Genomic DNA, 19,404 nt, shown 5'->3' with positions numbered 1-19,404 from the left:
TCAATTTTTTTTTTTCTCTCTAACTTTTATCTCCAATACCAATGCCTTCTCTCTCTATTCTAAATTGTTAACCAAGGCATGAAGAGTGATCTAGACAGAGAGATCTTGTCATTGTCAAAAGACAAAGAGACCTTGTGATCGAATAATGTTTCAAACAATTTAACTAGACGGACTTCATAAAAAGTGGTCAAAAGGAGAGTTTAATTGTATTCGGTTGTGGTGTTAACACTGTGGTTATACGAAATGGTGAGTTTTGATTTAAAACTCACCGTTTCATATCCAAGAAGAATCAAAAGGGGGTTGGCATCGAGAAATGTCCGGATTTAGGGTTCTTCTTCTTCTCTAATTCTCTCAAAATCCAGCAATAAATACTAACCGGTCTGTGTTTCTTGTAAATTTTTACTGTTTTGATTTTGTTTTCTTCTAATATTGCCCTAATGGCACTAGATCTCTTGCATAAAAACAACTGAGATATTTTCGTTTGGGTTAATGAAAAAGCAGTTACCATTTGTCTATTATTTTTGGCTTGTTTTCTTTGTGAATCATGTTATGGATTGTTTTGAGTGATTAACATGAAAACCCCACCAAATAATGTATTCTAAACTAGGGTTGAATTCAAATCGAACCAAACTCAAATTTGATCGATTTGAGTAAAGTTAGATTTGAGCAAAGCTAGGCTCGAGTTCAAGTTTGTCAAACTCGCTTCAAAATTATTTGAGCTCAAGTTCATCTTAAGCTAAGTTTTGAGTTTAATTCGATAAAAAACAGCGTCATTTTTATATGTGTTAGTCAAAATGATATTTGTTTTAGTTGATTTGTATTAAAACTTTCTAAGTTTAAGCATTTAATGAGTTGAACACTTCTAAAACTAGAACTCAAAAATATTTAACTCTTAAATTCGACATTGAGTTCAAGTTCAACTTTGTTTGAGTCAAACTTATTTCGAACTTCTTTGAACTCAACTAATTTTCAAACTCAAAAACGCTCAATTTAAACTACCAGCAAGAAGTCATTTGTAACTAGAGTAGAATATTGAAGAATTTCTAAACACAAGTCAAGATAGTGATTTGTTTTAGAATAAACAATATTTTTAAAACCAGATTAGACTACCCCATTGATTGGTTGAATCGTGAATTAATCTACAATCTGGTTTAGTTTCACAATTTGATTTTAGTCTATATATAAATATTGATTTATTTGAAATTTAATCAAACTCAATAAATCCGTTAAAGCAAAAAAATTATTTAAAACCAATAATTTATAATTAATTTTTTTTAATCTATGTAATGAAATGTGAATTGTTTAATTAACATATTTGAAATTATGTTTTTGATATTTCATATGTTTTATATTTAAAAACTGTGGTCAATATTTGATACTATTTAAAAAATACATAATAATTTGATAATAAATTGAATTAGTTAATTATTCAATTGAATCGATTAAATCATGATTAAAAACTGAGAATAAGTAATCCCCTGCAATAGAATATTATTATGTATTTTAAATACTCAAATACTAATTATAGTATAATCTTGGTTAAACAACCAAATGAGTTGTTCGAGGATTTTAAGGAAGTTTTATCGAAGATCTTTGGAGTAGTCAAACTAGCGATTTGATTTGGAATGAGTAAATCTGAATTAGCTTCTACCGCTTACTATGAATACTGCTTCTAAAGCATTATACTTGACAAAATAGTTCAGTTTATGGCCTCCGCCACTTGTTTAGTTGGATGGAAAGTTGGGATCCTGGTTCCCACGCTCATCTTAGCCACCACCTCCCGAGTGGCTGCAAGGGAACTTGGTAAGCAGGATCATGTTGAGCAAACCCAAGATACCCCATCAAGTGGAAACATGAATAAACTTCTTGAGGATTGAAAAACTACAAGACTCAGATGAACTTGAGATAGAAATTAAAAACACCACATTCGTAATCAAGAAACTAGGGCTCACTAGATTTCTGTAAATTCCTTAAAATCTTTTTCTTTGAAATTTTGATTCAGTTAACATCAACATTTATACAAACACTTGAGCTGTCAGATTGGCAGTAACTGACTAATTACACCTTTACCGTTGATTTACAACTAATTTTCTCAGATCAATGATATTGCTTCAACACAAGCTTCAACTGAACTAAAACAAGGAACAGAAAAATAGAAAAACAAAGTCAAAGACTCAAATGCAACATTCACTTCAACTGAACTCAGTGTACTTCAAAACTTCCCAAGTACGCTATCTCTTTTTCAATTCGGTGCGTTTTGTGTTAGTGAATTAATACACAAAACGCTAACACAAAATGCATCGTCTTGGACTTGCTGCAATAAACCACAGGACTTGGGCTTCTTAAATGAGAATTTCACAGAAATTGGACTTCTACTTCACAAGGATCATGGGATGAGCAATCAAGGTAAACTTGATCAGAGTGCGCATAGCCAAGATATACTTTGGGGTTACAATTATTAACCTCGACAAGGTGGAAACAAGAGAAAGTCTTTCGAAGATCATGGTATAAGCAACCGAGATAAACTTGATCATGGTGTGCATAGCCAAAATATACTTTGGGATTACAATTATCAACCCCTACAAGATGGAAACAAGAGGAAGTCTTCCGAAGATCATGGCATGAGCAACCAAGATAAACTTAATCACAGTGCGCATAGCCAAGATATACCTTGGGGTTACAATTATCGACCACGACAAGATGGAAACAAGAGGAAGTCTTCCGAAGATCATGGTATGAGCAACCAAGATAAACCTGATCACAATGCGCATAGCCAAGATATACCTTGAGGTTACAATTATCGACATTTACACACACAAGGTGGAAACAAGAGGAAACTTTCCAAAGATCATGGTGTGCATGTCCAAGATATACCTTAGGGTTATAATTATTGACATTTACACCCACAAGGTGAAAACAATAGGAAACTTTCTAAAGATCATGGTGTGCATGTCCAAGACATACTTTGGGGTTACAATTATCAATATTTACACCCACAAGGTGGAAACAAAAGGCAACTTTCCGAAGATCATAGAGTGCATGTCCAAAATATACCTTGGGGTTACAATTATTGACATGTATCTCGACATGGTGAAAACATGAGAAAACTTTTTGAAGATCATGATGAACATAGCCAAAACATACCTTAGGGTTACAATTATCAAAATTTACCCTTATAAAACAAAAACATGAGAAAACCATTCGAGGATCATGGTGTGCATAGCAAAGATATACTTTGGGATTATAATTATCGTCATTGACCTTGTCAAGGTTAAAATTAATAAATTAGGAAGCTAATTAATCTGCTAAATAAACAGCTTTCTTTTGTCAATAAATAATTTTGAAAGGTTGTATATATGATGAAAATAATAATAGTTGGCTCCTTGTTTCTTAAATCTTTTCATATTAATTTAGTTGATTTTGTTGGAACTTCTTGCTTGTAGGAGCTAATAAAAAATTGTTTAGATCAATATTTATTATTTTATTGATTAGTTCACAATATAACATTGTGCATCTTAGTGAAATTTAATTTGATTGACGAAGTATTTTAAAGAGATAATTTTTTTATATGAAATTTAATTTTATTAATTAAAAAATTTAATGAGATGAGTAATTAAATAGTAACACGTGTTATGATAGATCAAAGGAAAGTTAAGTATTTTAGGGATAAAATTATTATTTCATCTATAATATTAAAAATAAATTAAAATTTAATCTCTTTTTTTCTTTTTCTAAAGTTTAAAAATTAAAAGTTTTTCTCTAAGTCAAGTTTGAAAAAATGACATTTCCCCTCTAAAGTTTAGTTTCCAGATCTCTAATGTTATTGTTAAGCACAAATATCTCCTAACGTCTCCTTTTACTCAAGTGGCCAAACTTCTCTCATTTGGAAGCTCAAACGACATCGATTGACGTTAAAAAACACTTTCAACTTCGTCGAGAAGACGAGGATGAGATTTGACGAAAACAAGAGCTCTCGTCTTTCTCGATGAAACATAGCTTTCCCAATGGGTTTAAGACTATTGACCAGAGAGAGAGATGATAAGAGAACGACTACCAGAGGAAGAGAAAGAAAATGTCGCTGAATAATGAAAAAAACCCTAGGGGGAAATTGTAACTTTTCAAAACTTGGCCTAATGGGGGAGATTGTTAATTTTTGGAATTTATAGGGTAAAAAGAGATTTTAAAAAATTAGGATTTCGTTAATTTCAACCACTCATGAGTGCGTGTTTGAGATTTTTAAAGATAAGGGAAAACTTGGGAGAATAACAGACTTTGGGTGGGAATAAGTGCTTTAGCTTTACTATAATATATTAATAAATCACATGGTGATATATTATTTATATATCCATGATATGTATAATAAACATACCAAAATTATTATAATTTATTCAAGCTCATTCAATATAAACTGTTACAATTTATATAAAGTAGTGCCATTAAACATGCATTTTTCAGACTACCCAATTGATCGTCTATCTACCATTGATTACTACTTCTTCCTTGGCACCTCTCTTATCTTTAGTGAAGTAAGAAGCAAACAATTATGTCTTGATATACAGTTACAATGGCTTATTCAAGATATGAGTCTTGTTCATCAATCCTTTTTTTTTTTTTAAATTTCAAAAAAACGTTTTATAAAAATTTCATTAATATCTTTAATATTTTTAAAAATTTTAATTTAACCCAAAATATATGATTTTACATTATTAATACCCCAATTGATGTTGGTTTTAATATTTTTAATTAAAATTAATATAAATTAAAATAAACAATTATTTAATAAAATTTTAGAAGTAAAATATTATTTAGTTTGAGAGTTTTTTTGGCCTTTTTCGTCATTTTATACAAAAGTCAATAGGATTTGTTAAAATATTAATTTAACAGTTGAAAGGAAATTTAACTTTTTGGAACTTAGTGGACGAGAATGTATCGGTTCATTAAATTTGGGTGGGACTTTTTCGCAATTTAAGCTCCATTGATTTGTTGTTGCAGAGGCTGCATACAGAATACGAGTAACTGAAAAATGTGATATTCATAGTTTCGGAGTTTTCGCTTTAGAAGTTCTGATGGGCAAGTATCCATGCGAACTCATAGATCATCTAACCCCCACAAAAGATGAAACACTTAGAATTTATTTGGAAGAGATTTTAGATCCGCGTCGTAAATCTCCAAAAAGTCAGAGGATTCAAGGAGAACTACCAGCAATATTCAATAATGTTCTCTTATGTATGGTATGGAGGCTGATCCACATACTCGACCCACAATGGAAAGTTTGTTTCGAAAACTAGAAGCTCGACCGGCATGGGAAAGAATTTCCACATTGGAAATGGAAGCTGACTCCAGCTCCGCTATAACAGAGGAGGCAATAAAGGAAAACAAAAAGGAAATTAGTTGATATATTTTTATTATAATTATTATTTTTTAATAATTTTAGAGTACCTGCGACGTCAAAAGGAGCGTTAACAAAGGAACCAGCCATTAAACGTTGCTCAACGGCTCTAATACCATGAAAATTTTCAACTTTTGGCAAGAATCACTGGAATTACCTTGATCTTTCTTATTAAAAAGAGATTTACAGAATACAATCAATTTATAGACAATAGTCATAACAGAAAGCTAACTAACTCAAGACATCCAAACTGTAGACAAAAACAGAAAAACTAACTAGAGAGGAACTCATCTTGATCGTCCGATTGTCTGATTTTCGCAGTAGCTTCACCAGAGAAGCAGGGCAACGCAACCGGAGTTAAACAAACTGAACCTAAGCAAGATATTTTGTAACCCAGTAATACTATGTATATATATTTTGAGTATATATTATTATATGATTGAGTATTGTTTTATCTTTAATTTAAAATCACATAATCGTATAATAATACATATAAATGTGTATATATTTATTTTTTTAAAATAAATATATTTTCACCCAAACTATGTTGAATTCTCAAAGTTCCCCATGTTAACTTTGAAAATCTCATTTACCCACCCATGACCGTTTAAATTTGTTAATTTTAAGTGTAAAATCGTCATTTTATATTTAATATTAAAAATAAACTTAAATATGATTTCATTTCCCCCCCAAAATTTAAAAAACTAACATTTTTCCCCTAAGCCAAGTTTGAAAAGATCACATTTTTCCTTCTAGGGTTTAGTTTCAAAACCCGTTCTCGTCTCCGTCATCTAGGAAGACGATTTCTCTTCCCAGACGACGTCTTTCAACGCCGGATGGGTTGAGATGGAGTTGGGGGCGGTTGTCGGTGGAAAAGAAACCGTCGGGAGGGAGAGACGGTTTGCGATAGCATGGAGAAAGTGAATGGGTTTTGAAACTAAACCCTAGGGGGGAAATGCGATCTTTTCAAACTTGGCTTAGGGAATAAAATGTTAGTTTTTAAACTTTTAGGGGAAAAAATGAGATTAAATTTTCAAGGGTTAAAATTCCGTTAAATTTAACTAGTCATAAGTGGGTAAATGGTATTTTCAAAGTTAACAAGGGAACTTTGAGAATTCAGTATAGTTTGGGTGGGAAATAGTCCTATGGCCCATAATTTTATTGTTTATAAACTGAAGTGAAATGAAAGGCTGCTCTTTTTGTGCGTAAAATAAATAAGCCACACCGTTTTGACTTGTTTGACTTAACACTATATATCCATTTGTCAAGTTCTACGAAATATAACTAATCACAATGAAACTTTTCTAATTGCTCTATATCTTTTATTGATTCATGGGAGCCTATGGAAACGTAGAGGTATTTTGCCACGGAAAAAGAAAAGACTTTGGACAAATACTTTGTTTGGGATAGAAAGGATGGAGTTTGGGCATCATACGTGTAGTTGTTTGCATTGTTTATGAGACACCTCAAATCCTTATAAATTACTATCAGAAATTTGCCAAAGGCTTCTGTTGTTTTCTAAACCACCGGGGGAAATTGAATAATTTCTCAAGTGGCGTAGAGATGGCAAAAGGACAGGGTTCAATATCTCATTTCCTTTTCCTATCAGATTGGTTTACGGTCAAACTAACATTTTTAAGTAAACCCTTGAAGAATACTTAGTCATGATGAATAACGGCGACTAATTAACTTTGCAATCCAAATCCTATAATGAATTTAAAATTCGAAACATTAGTTTATAAAAAGATCCTTTTATAGTTATCAAAAAAGGAGTCTAACTAGATTCTACAATACAACATCATTATAATGGTCATTTAACAAAATGTTAACTTCCACATAAATAAAAATATTATTGATATAAACATAATTTAATCCATTTAAATTCAGACTGAGGATGTTCAAATATAATTTTCCATGAGGGAAAGGATAAAGGGGTAAAGAGAACAGGCAGAACACAACGCAAAACATAAAGCAATTTCATTTTTCATTATTTCAGGCACTTTATTGAACTTTATTTTTTACATTTAAATGCAATATTGTTACAGTAGAGTCAGACTAACAGAGTACTGCCTAAAAGAGACAATTCAGAACAAAGCACTCTTACAATCAAGGTGCAGCCCTGGAATGGCCCATTTTCAACAGTGACTAATCAAGTAGATTTAGTCAAGTTTGTAAATAACACAGTTGATCCCAAACTTTTGTGTTTAATCCTAGGTAGCTAGAAAAAAAATGCAACCAAGCGATTAGCATAAATATTCATTTGATGAGTAATAACAAAAACTCTGAATGAGATCCAAAGTATCCTAAAGCTGAGAGGTCAAAAAAGTATATTAGAATTCAGGATTTCTATAGACTGAGCAATACGCACGCGGACAGGTTGCTATATCATCAGCCGAGGGAAGATGATCTTGAGCTTCAACAGCCTAAATTAACTGCAGAGGCAACTTCTACGGTCCAAACTGGCTAAGCATGCTAAAACCATCTGAACAGACAGGTTCTGGATAATCAGATGTTACTAATAACTACCATAAAAATTAGAAACAGAATGAGAGAAGCATATATTTGAATGTAAAAATATTTTGTAGACATTCTGACTTAAAATGTTACTTACATAAAAATAAAAAAGAACATAAGACTCACAAGACAAAGCTTTCACTTGATCTGTTTTGCAGCCACAGTCCTCTGAACAGTAGACACACCATCCACAAATTTTGTCCGGAAAAGAACATTAGCATTGTTGAACATGCCTTCTTTTAGTGAAACCACAATAAACTACAAGACAAAAAGACCAAAAAGAGTCAATTATACCATGAAAATTCATCCAAGAATATTTTACCCTATAGTTTCACTGACAAACGAAACACTCAAATTGGGTTGGGCTATGGAAAGTATAAGACCCACAATCTACCCTACATATATAAGGTTAGACCAAACCTTATAGTAACGGACTGAGTCGGGCTCAACAGTCACGGGCCAATCCATTAATTTTAATAAAAAAATAATTTTGTATATTATAATTATTGATTAATTTTTTTAATAATTATGAAAACAGTAACGGGTCAGGTTAGGTCGACTCGTAAGCTTTGTGTCTAAGCTAAGCCCACTAATATAGTGGACCAAGCGATTTTGCCGTGCTTCAGGTCAAGCTAGCCATTTGACACCTATACTTATCTGTAATACAATACTCTTTTAACCGATACTTTGTTTCCTTAGATTCAAAAGAGAACAAAAAGCTAAAATTTTTCATAAAGAAAACTGTCAGACCTGGGAATGAGGAAAGTGAGTCTTGATCATTCTCCCAATGTTCTGTGTGTGACTTAAATCAAGAGCCGCATCAACCTGTTATCAATCTTGAGAATCATTATTGGCAAATCCATCTCATAATAACCTTTTTACTCAAAATATTTGTGTGGGGAACATAATGAGTTAGAACCAGAATAATTTAAGGCGTTAATTATCACCTATGTTAAAGCCATTAATCACCATGAATTTAAATTAACTATTCTTTTGAAGATGTTCTTACAATAATTCAATGGCTAGAACATGAAAACCAAAAGAAAATTACTCACAACAAACTTATGGGAAAATATGATCCATTTTAAGTTTAAAAAGTACTGATTGAGTCCAATAAAATAGGAAAAGAATTCTTATAATATTGTATTTCTTATTTCTCTTCAATTTATTTCCTTTCATATGGATTGTATTTCCCTAAATTTGTCTAACATCTTTGCATAAAGTCTATTGATAAATGAATAGAAAGCGTGGAAGAAATTATTCAAACCAAAAAATCAATATTTAATAGTATCAGAACTCAAGTTTTCAAAAAACTTGTTTTCTTTTTTTGTCCACATCCTTAAAGGAGGGAAAAGAGTGTAGCCTGCAAGAGATTCTCTCTGTCCTCAAAACCTGGTGACGAAGACTGAACTCACCAGAAAAAAATTCAAACGAAGAAAATAAATTCAGGATTTCAAAATCATTATTTAGTTGATTCTATTTATACACATAATTTATGCATTAGATTGGAATTAAGCCTCAATTTTAGGAAATTTAATAGAGTAATAGACGGTATATCCACATGTCAGTCAACAAGAAATAACAACCTATACTCAAATTGAACCTTTTTTGATGTTGTTACTACACAATTCAATAAAATGACATAATAAACCCTTATTTTTGTATCATTGTACCTGTAAGTTATGTACTTCTCAAAAAATGACCACTAAATGAACTGCACAGCCTAGTGAGCTTACGTAAAAATCTAAGCATTATAAGATAAATATACTTCAAACGCATCTAAATGACACACAACCAACAAGCGAAATATATCATAGAGAAAAAGCAACCAACAAGTGAAACATATCACAGAGAAAAGGCAAAAGTTGAGAATACCTCATCCAGTATATAAAGAGGAGCTGGCTTAAAGAGAAGCAATGCTAAAATCAAAGATAGTGCTAGTAATGATCTTTGACCTCCACTCAATTCTGATAAGGATTGTTTCCAAACACCTCCAAAAGCAACACAAACTTCTAGACCATCAAGGAAGCTACCACCTTCAGGAGGTTCCAGCTTTGCCATTGTGCCAGGTAACAGAGTAGAAAAGATCAATCCAAAGTCCCTGAAGAAAAGTGAAGATTAAGAGTGATTTAATTGTGTTGACATCTATCAAGAACCATCGGCAAAGACTCAAATGATAAAATATAACTTTTAAACAACACCACATAGGAAGCAGATAATTAGCACAAAACAAACTCACTTGTTAACTTTGACCCAAGTAACTTTTAGAGTTTCTTTCTTCTTCTCATCTAGCTCTTCAATCACCTTCTTGATTTTAGACTTGTCATTCTAGGCAACAAAAAATTAGCATGAGTGAGCAGAGGGACAACAATTTTTAGACAAATAGAGTGTACATACCTCAATAATGTTTTTCTTGGACATTAAATCATTGTACTCATCCTCTGCTTTCTCAAACATTGCCATAACTTTCTTGTTGACCCTTTTCTCTAGGCTTCATATGAGGGGGAAAAAAAAAGAATAATTACAAAAGCAATCACCTATTAGGTTCATAAAAATAACAGCACTAAAAAATCTATTGAGCGTTTGAATGTTGAAGAAAGCCACACACCCAGATTGCTCGGCTTGCAGTTTCTCAAGCTCTTCCCTTGCTTTAAAAGGATCACGAAATGAAAAATCATAGTCTGTCCCACTTCTTCCAAATAGATGTTTCTCAGATGCAATCCAGGCATGCTTCTCAATCAATTTGTCAACCTTTGTAGAACAATCTATTTGTTCCATCTCCATCCGTTTTACCTATTACAGATTTTAAAAAGTTGATAGCAGCTCCCACTATGAAAGAAACATATAAAAAATACTAAGCAAAATTACCTCATTTTCTAGCTTCTTCCTCTCAAGCTTTGCCTCACTGAGCTTATGTTGAAGTTTCTGTTGCTCCTTTACAATGCCACTAATTTGGGAATCACATTCCTTCATCTTTAAACGAATCAAATTGAGCTCAGATTGAGCCTGATCATGATTGTTACGCGTGGAAGCAACCTACAATAGAAAGTCATATTGCCTTATTTTTATGCAACAGAATTTTTCAACTTAGAGATCAGGGTCTACCTTGGCCATTTGTGCTTCTACTTCTGAAGTGAGACCACTAATCTGCATTCTCAATGAAACTAATTGATTCTCTAAAGATGCTTGTTCCTTGGTAATTGCTTCCTGCTCCATAATAAGTCTCTCTCTTTCATTTTCATGCCCCTACTAGTCACAAGAAGTTCACGAGCTATTAAGAGTGAGAACCTATAACTACCAACATCAGAACAACAGAAAACGTTGCAGGCAAGATTAATACAAAATTAAGATATTTACAAAGTCTAATTTGATGTCATATAAGAAGGAAATCTCTGTTCCCCAAAGCATGGATCTCAGGTATATCATCATTTCATTATTATAGAAAAATTATATGTGTGTATCCTAGAAAGCTTAAACTAAAGAAATTTCAAAAGAACTAAAGCATACCACCAGAGGAAAAGAAAATAAAGACATCTCAATAATTAAAGACATAAAATCCCACGTTTTGATTGCTAGGAATGACAGTTTATGATACAAAGATTACAAAATATCAAACATAGTCTAGCCAGAATCAAGAAAAATAATGCAAGACAAGATATTGTGGGCAATCTAATAGTAGACTCAACAGCAACAAACCTACCTTTAGATCTTTTGAAGCTGACTGCATTTGAACTTTTGCGTTCCTAATCTTTTTATCTAAATCCTTAAGTCTGCCCTCTCGATTACTATCATGCTCTTTGATTGATTTCTCAAGCATTGACATTGTACTAACACAATTTTCATATAAAACTTGCTTCTCTTTGGCGGCAGCTTTTGTTTCTTCAAGCTCCTGTTCAATCTTCCTTACCATCTCCCCAAGCTACATTTCAACAACACAAGATCAAAAAAATGGAAATAAAATATACAATAATATACAGCAACACATGCATAAGAGAAGAGATAAGGCAGTTGGATGACTAAATGCATGGAATATGATATCCAAAATGGAAAGAAAGATGCAAACCTTGTGATGCTCATTTTGTTCAGCCCTGCCCTGGAACAACGAGAGGTCATATGATTTAAGTTCTAACTGTGCTTTAAGGTCCATAAACTTCTTCTGAAGAGGCAGAAGTTCCATGATCTGAAATGGAAGATAGGAAAATGGCAAGGAAGATTCTAAAAACCATCAGAATATATTCTTTGGACACAGGGAAGATTCTACTAGGCATAAGAACTTAAAACAACGGAAACTACATCGGTAACATAATGGATAAATGATCCAAAACAGAGGATTGTATTTTATAATTCTCTAGTTAGGTTTTATATGCATTTGTGTTCCAGCAGAAGATTATGTTCCACATGGCAAACAAATGCACTAGTCAAAGATAAGCATACAAAACATTAAAATCTAAAGCATCTATCACAAATTATATCAAATGACACATTCATGTTAAATGCAAGTCAGAAGACTTGTACAGATGCTTCACATTAACAAGAAAAAGTTAATTTCTTCACTCATAAATTGGAAAAGAAAAGAGGTTGTTACCTTTGCTTCAATTTCAGATAGCCTTTTCTGATGTATTAAAAGGTTAGATTCAGCCTCCGCTAAATTATGAAGTTGCCTTAACAGATCACCTCCACCCCTGCAAAAATAAATTTAGTTTAATAGGTTCACAAATTGGAAGCAAGCAAAAGCACTTGAAAGCATATTTTAGTGCCGTGTTAATTAAGTTATATATGGAAGTGTAAAATTGTAAAAATACGAAGAAAACACAAAAAATCATTATACTAATATGGGAGATCATCTAACTCCGAACCCCACTTCAAACAAGTTAGGGAGAAAAATGAAAAAACACATGTGAAACATAACAAAAACAAAAATCAAGCAAAGCACTTACTTACTTGCGGCTTCCACCAGTTAGAAGGCCACTGGGCTGAAATATATCACCTTCGAGAGTAACACTTGGGGTGTTAATTTCACGACTAAAAGCAACCTACAAAATATCCATAAAAATGTAAGTCATAATGTATACATTAACAAACAAAAAGTTATATTGTATGATTTCTGAAAATGATTCAAATAAACCGCACAAATACATTACAGGTGATATACTTTTAAGATGATGGCATCTTAGGATGCACAAGTAAAGCTAACTAAGGTTATCGAAGATCTCACTAGCCTCCCATTGACATTTTATATAATTAATCTATTAAAATTCTGAACACAACTACTATATTACGTATGAAAAATTGAAAACAAAATCTGATACACAAACAACTAACTATTATTTGACATCTTCTTAAGGCCAAATTGTGAGAAAGATAATAAAAAATGAAAAAAAAAAAAGTAGACTTCAAAAACTATCCCTAAAATACTAAACCCAAAGTTAAACATACTATATGTACATAAGATGGCATGCTAAGTTTAGTTCTAAAATTCATAAAGATTCATATCAAAAAGTCGTCATATGAAAATAAAACTCTAGTTTTTTATCCAACTCCTAGGAATAACTACTTAACAAAGTGGCGGTTCTTCAACTTATCGCAGTTGGATTTAAAATGGATCAAATTCATGTGCCATTTTTAAATCTAGAAAAATAAATATTGTTAGTGATCCATTGTATAAATAAAGCCATCTTTAATATGAAACTTACTTTTCTTAATTGTAAAAGCTTTGGCAAAGACCATGCTACTAAATAATCTTACTTCAAACATAATCATAGAAATCAGATGAAAAGAGAAATTGCATTGGAAATTCCCAACCGACCACATGCTCTAAGATGTTTTGCTGTGATAATTTTTTAATTATTATATTGTTTTATGATCATTTAATTAGAGAAAGAACTAAATAGTATAATCACATCCTAACAATTTCAAATAACTATCCTCTACATCATATCAAACCTTAGAAGTTAGAACAAAGAAACTGTATAATGAATGGATTGCGCTACAAACAATGCAATGATGGATTACAAAAGATGTTGCATACCTCTTTTGCAGAATCAATGCTTTTGCAGACAAATGTTGAACCAAAAACATATTCCATGGCACTCTGCAATGAGAATCAATTTTCAGAGCAGAACAGTCCAAAAGAGAACATGACCTAAGTATATTAAATTATAATAATCCAAGAAAAAAACTGAAAAGCTTATTAGAACTGAAGCCATTTATTTTCCATCACTACAACATAACTAAAAAAGATTTCCATTTTTCACAACAAACTTCAAAGTTCCAAAACAACAATTGCCAAGGCAGCACATACCTTCAATTCATCACTGTAGCCAACCAAACAAAGTGCAAGTTCAGCATTTTCCTTGCCAAGCTGCATATGCAATGATAATACCAATTATTAGAGCATGAACAAATATTCCTGGATTCAAATCATATTAGAAGGTGAAAGCAGATGACTGACCAATCTAGCAGCAGCCTGCTGAACTCTGGGAGGAACAGTACTGGATTGAATTTTATTCAAAGGAATGATTGTTACTCTCCTTCGAAGGTCACCATTTTGAAGCAATTGCTTTCCGGTATTTTCAGTGTCTACAATAACATTAAATAACTTTCCTCCAGCAGTCACCTGCAGGTAATATCATTGCTAGAGAATTACCATTTGAAGCGCTATGCTGTAAAACACACTATATAAGACTGATTACGAACCTCTAAGGCAGTCATTGTGGAGCTATCCTTTACTTTAATGAGTTTAGCAACAACACCCTTCACCTTTGACCTATCAAAATTTTTCACAGGATCACGGTATGCGAACTGAACATTTGCTAAATGTGCTGAAAGATCCCGTATATCATCCTTCAACTTCTGCACAAGCTCTATCACAGATGTGCGGTCCTGGAAATACGATATGATTCATATACAAATTTAACCAAAAAGAAATACTTTTATTATCAGCAGCATCAAGGGAAATGCATACCCTTTGTAAAGCTTCCATTTGGCCCTCTTTATATTGAACAGACTCCAATGCTAGTTTAACATTTTCTACATCTTTTCCTCTAACATTCAGTTCATTCTCTACTGATACAGCTTCCTCGCACTTTGACATTAACTGTTGTCTCTTCTCTTTTAACTCCTTCTCACAATGGCTTATTTTTGTTTTCAGTTGTTTCAATTCAGTTTCAGCACTTCCAACAGCGACCTTGGCATCGCTTAACTGGTCTTCAAGGCATTTCTCCTCATTCCCACTGCTCTTGCCAGCTAGTACACCCTGCACTCAGAGTAATTAAGGCAAATTTCTTTAAACAACTTGTTTTGCTGATGAATGACAACAATAACAATGTCAGTGGCGTAAAACAAACAAATTCAAGATCTTTAAGGACTCCTTACCTGGTAATCTTTTTCATACTCTTCCAAGCTCTTAGAAAGTAACTCAACTCTCATTTTGAGATCAGCTGCTCCTTCTTCAGATTGTCTGACAGCAGAGGCCTTCTCTTTTACAGATTGCTTTAGCTCTTCAATATTATAAACAATCTAGCAACATCAAGATGTTGAATTAAATATGATGCCAGCACATGGCATATAATAGTAGGAAACGAACAGGGAACACAAGACTTCAATAAATATTCACAGCAAATATACAGTATTACAAGTATATGATAAGAAGTACCTTTTCAGCATTATCTTTCTCACTCCTGAGTGTGTCGTCCTTGTTATTCAAGACAGACACTTCACGCACAAGATCTTGAGATAGGGCATCTACTTTCTCCGACAAAATTTTGACTTCTCCACCCATGTTGGCTTCCTTTTCAGCAGACAAGTTTGATATTTGCTTTTCCATTCCCTGAATTTCCAAACTTGTCCTTTCTGTATCATCATCAATTTCAGCAATCTTTGCCTTCACCCGTTCCACTTCCCCAACTGCACTGCTTCTGATCTTTTCAGCTTGAACATATTCATAGGCAACGCAGAACCTTCTAAGTCGATCTAATTCAGCATTGCCATTAGCCCATTGCATGTATTGAGCCCGTTCTTTCCTTAGTTTCTCCAAAGCAGGCAATATTTCATGGTCAAGAAGATTATTCATCTCATCAACCTTACTCTGCTTCTTCTCTAGTGTTTTCAATGCAGCCTCTTTCTTTGTTTCATACATTCTTGTCCCAGCAGCCTCTTCAAGCATTGAAAGAATTTCTGGAGGTTTCATATTTAAGACCTTGGTGATTCGACCTTGCATTATGAGAAAATGTGGATTGTTAACATTGAGCTGCACTGAATGAAAGAGGGTTTGAACTTGGCTAGGCTGAGAAAGTTTTCCATTTATAAGATATTTGTTCCTTCCACCAACGACAATCTGCATTGAAGCAAATACATATCAACATATATAGATGCATTTTCAATGAAGAACGATAGCAACAGTCAAATTGTCATCTACTTATTATACTCACCTTAAAATTATACAGCTTGCTCTACAGATATTTATTTTAGGGTATACATACCATAATTCAATTTCTAAGATCCAAGTACATCACAACTAAGTAGCCTTGTAATATGGAATATGATGTAACCAAAATGGAAATAATGATTAAATTTCTAGTGAAAATTCCATAATCATAAGCAACGTCATATTAGTATTTAAAGAAAACAAGTAAACAAATTATAAATAAATAAATAATAAAAAGAGAGAGATGTTTAGAACACCTAAGAGTACAGTCAACACAATTTCTAAACCAAAACTTTACCATAAAATCAAACAAAGAAAAGCAGCATCCCACATCTATGCTAATTTGGAACTCTTAACAAATCAGTTACTTTCTTGTAAACCTAACAAACTCTATACAGTAAACATAAAATGACAACTATACAACTTCATAAAAATATAATATTAAAACACCCCTAAAAAAGCATTTGAAACAATTAAAGGAGTCATATAATAATACTTCAAGGAGTCCACAAAATTATAACCAACCTGTCTGGTGACAGTAATCTCTGGATGGTCCTCATACCCGAGAGGGCTCCTATCCCTATCAGAATTATCAAACACAATAGAGACAGTAGCTTTAGTAATTCCAGCTTGGCCTTGCTTGTACACGAGCTCCTGAAGGTTTGTAGCACGAACCTGCTGCAAATTGGTTATACCCAAAACAAAGCAAATCGAATCCAGAATATTCGATTTTCCTGACCCATTTAGACCCGTTATGGCATTAAAATAAGGATCAAAACCAGGTACCACTGTTCTTGACGCATAGGATTTGAACCCCTCCAAGCATATCTCTTTTATGTACATTTTCCCCAATTCCTATGCCGCAGAAAAAAAAAGAAGGAAACAATAATAAATACACGGACTCAAAAGCACAAGCATTGAAGGTAAATTGTAAACAAGGTAGAAGAGTAGATATAAAAATCTCTGTTAGTTCACTTAACAGCGGACAAGAGATGCATCAACAGTATCTTGTTGCTCAGATTTTAGAGGTAAAATTTTTGAAAATTGAAATCCTAAACTTTAAAACTGAAAAAAAAAAAGATTGTAAAAAATTCCATGCAAGTCATAGAAATTAACTGTGAAATGGTTGATTGGCTCACCTTGAAACTGAAGGAAGCCAAGAATCGGAGTGAAATTGAGTTTGGGAGTTGGAGAGGTTTTGAGTGAAGGGTTTACGAGTTTGAAACCCTAAAACTGGAGCGCTGAAACCATATAAAAAGGAAGTGAATTTTGTTTTTCTTTTTTCTGGGTGATGAATTTGAAATCCGAAAGCTTAAGAAGCAAACGGGTTTCAGTGAAGACTCATGTCGGATTTTGTGAAGTAGCATAGGCAGTGAAGAAGCAGGAAGCGGGAAAATTATTTTGTTGATGTTGGATTTCGAATTGTTTTAGGCTTCGAAATTGGTGCTTATGGGCTGGGCTGGGCTGACCAGGGCTGGCCCAGTCAAGGAATTTAACCGCTTCAAGCTAAATTTTCCTTAATCATTAGCCCATATTAAAATGAGAAACATTGCTTGAACCAGCATATTATATAAGATAAAAGCTTATTTATACAATCTAGTATTAATTTCATAATTTCAAGATAAGAGAAAAATAAATAAATATATAATTTAATTATAAACTAATATAATAATTTATATAGATAAATTTATATATTTTATTTATACGTATAATTTTAATCAATTAAAATTGTCTGTCTACAAGTGCAATGAAAAAGTATTATTAATAAATTTAATAGGCCAGAGGATGATTACCCAAAGTTTAGGGGAAAGACAAATTTTTATCTATTAATTTTTAAAAATCTAAATATCCACCCTTTTATTAAAATTGAGTATAAAATTATTATTTAATAAAAAATTTTAAAAAATAAAAAAATTTATCACATTTTCCCCCTAAATTTAAAAATATGACAATTCCTTATCAGTTTAGTTTTAAAATATTACTTTTTTCCCATTGAACCGCCCCCCCCCCCCCAAACTTTTAAAAACTTAATTTAGCCCCCTCTTCAACTTTAGATTTTTCAGCTAGAGTTTTAAAATTTTGATGACTTCTCCCACCATATCCAATGTAATCCTTTGCTTGAGACTAAGTTGTCATCAACCTTGCCTTCTCTCTGACACTTGAGCAATCCTTTGTAGATGATGCAACACTATTTCTTTTATCTCAAGTTTGTCAGGCATCTCCTCTCCATGGAAATTTCATCCAGTTGGTCGTCGACTTAAAGCACGAAGCCTATAGAGGGAGAAGTTATTGCTGACGAGGAGAGACGAAAAGAACTCAGACATCTTGGTTGAATCATGGCATTTCCTCTTGATGATTTTGTGTTCTTCAATCTATTAATGACATTGTTGGAAAAAGAGAGCGCTCAAAAGGAATAATAGAAGCGATGACGACTTTGTCTGAAACAGTGGTTGTCACCAGAGACGGAGGAAGGATGGTCACTCGAATGTTATTTGTAGAGTGAAACACAAAAGAGGGTGAAACTAAAAGTTTCAAAAAACTAGGGGCCGACTATAAAAGAGAATAATATAGGGGAAACCCTAAATTTGAAAACCCTAATTTGGAGGTGAAAATTTTTTAGCAAAACTAAAAAAAAAAATAGGTAGGGAGAAATTATTAGTTTTTAAATCTTGGGGAGGGAGATGTGATAATTTTTTAGTTTTTTAAATATTTGTAACTAATAATAATTTTATCTTTGATCTTAATAATAAATTTTAACAAATGAGTAGATATTTAGTTTTTTAAAAGATAATAGGTGGGAATTTGCTCACTAAACATTGGGTGGGACGTAGTAATAATACATTGGACTCCATAATTACCTCATTCTCAAGACCTCTCACACAATGACCTATCACAATGCTAATTTTCTTAAGAAAATTGATTTATTATTGTGAATATTGGCATACAAAAAAAAAGCAAAATAAAATTAGATAAGGGAATACAAAAAGAGTAATTTTTTTAATTTTAATAAAAAATAAAGATAAATTAGTAGTTGTTATTTATATTAATTATATAAAATAGTTTTATATTTTAATAG

At 32.6% G+C, this 19,404-nt stretch overlaps 1 protein-coding gene across 3 annotated transcripts; it reads right to left on the bottom strand.

Annotated features, from left to right (window-relative positions):
• Nucleotides 1-7,356: 7,356 nt before the first annotated feature.
• LOC123197386 (structural maintenance of chromosomes protein 2-1-like) lies at nucleotides 7,357-17,720 on the bottom strand. Of its 3 annotated transcripts, none has more exons than XM_044611658.1 (22): nucleotides 17,468-17,720; nucleotides 16,854-17,183; nucleotides 15,558-16,238; nucleotides 15,278-15,421; nucleotides 14,868-15,158; nucleotides 14,600-14,785; nucleotides 14,355-14,519; nucleotides 14,205-14,264; nucleotides 13,932-13,994; nucleotides 12,845-12,936; nucleotides 12,489-12,585; nucleotides 11,967-12,083; nucleotides 11,604-11,822; nucleotides 11,009-11,149; nucleotides 10,772-10,939; nucleotides 10,512-10,696; nucleotides 10,301-10,394; nucleotides 10,143-10,231; nucleotides 9,779-10,004; nucleotides 8,654-8,728; nucleotides 8,001-8,161; nucleotides 7,357-7,871 (listed from the first exon to the last, which is right to left on the bottom strand). In XM_044611658.1, exons 2-21 carry the CDS (start codon nucleotides 17,169-17,171, stop codon nucleotides 8,042-8,044), a joined length of 3,531 nt encoding a protein of 1,176 aa, XP_044467593.1. In that variant the 5' UTR covers nucleotides 17,172-17,183; nucleotides 17,468-17,720; the 3' UTR covers nucleotides 7,357-7,871; nucleotides 8,001-8,041. The 3 variants fall into 3 exon arrangements, with proteins under 3 accessions (XP_044467593.1, XP_044467594.1, XP_044467592.1); XM_044611659.1 differs by having other exon boundaries at nucleotides 7,357-7,886; nucleotides 8,030-8,161; XM_044611657.1 differs by having other exon boundaries at nucleotides 8,030-8,161.
• Nucleotides 17,721-19,404: the final 1,684 nt, after the last annotated feature.

Source organism: Mangifera indica, chromosome 15 (assembly GCF_011075055.1).
Source record: "Mangifera indica cultivar Alphonso chromosome 15, CATAS_Mindica_2.1, whole genome shotgun sequence".
Classification (NCBI taxonomy): domain Eukaryota; kingdom Viridiplantae; phylum Streptophyta; class Magnoliopsida; order Sapindales; family Anacardiaceae; genus Mangifera; species Mangifera indica.
The sequence above is the reverse complement of the archived record's forward strand: the minus strand, read 5'-3'. Positions and strand labels throughout refer to the sequence as shown.

Bases quoted from the DNA above. Each gene is read 5' to 3' on its own strand.
- LOC123197386 (XM_044611658.1), bottom strand. From the start codon at position 17,171: ATGTACATAAAAGAGATATGCTTGGAGGGGTTCAAATCCTATGCGTCA. The intron at 15,159-15,277 runs GTAAGGAGTCCT...CTCTGAGTGCAG, and splicing joins AGTATGAAAAAGATTACCAG to GGTGTACTAGCTGGCAAGAG. The intron at 10,005-10,142 runs GTGAGTTTGTTT...ACTTTTCTTCAG, and splicing joins ACTTGGGTCAAAGTTAACAA to GGACTTTGGATTGATCTTTT.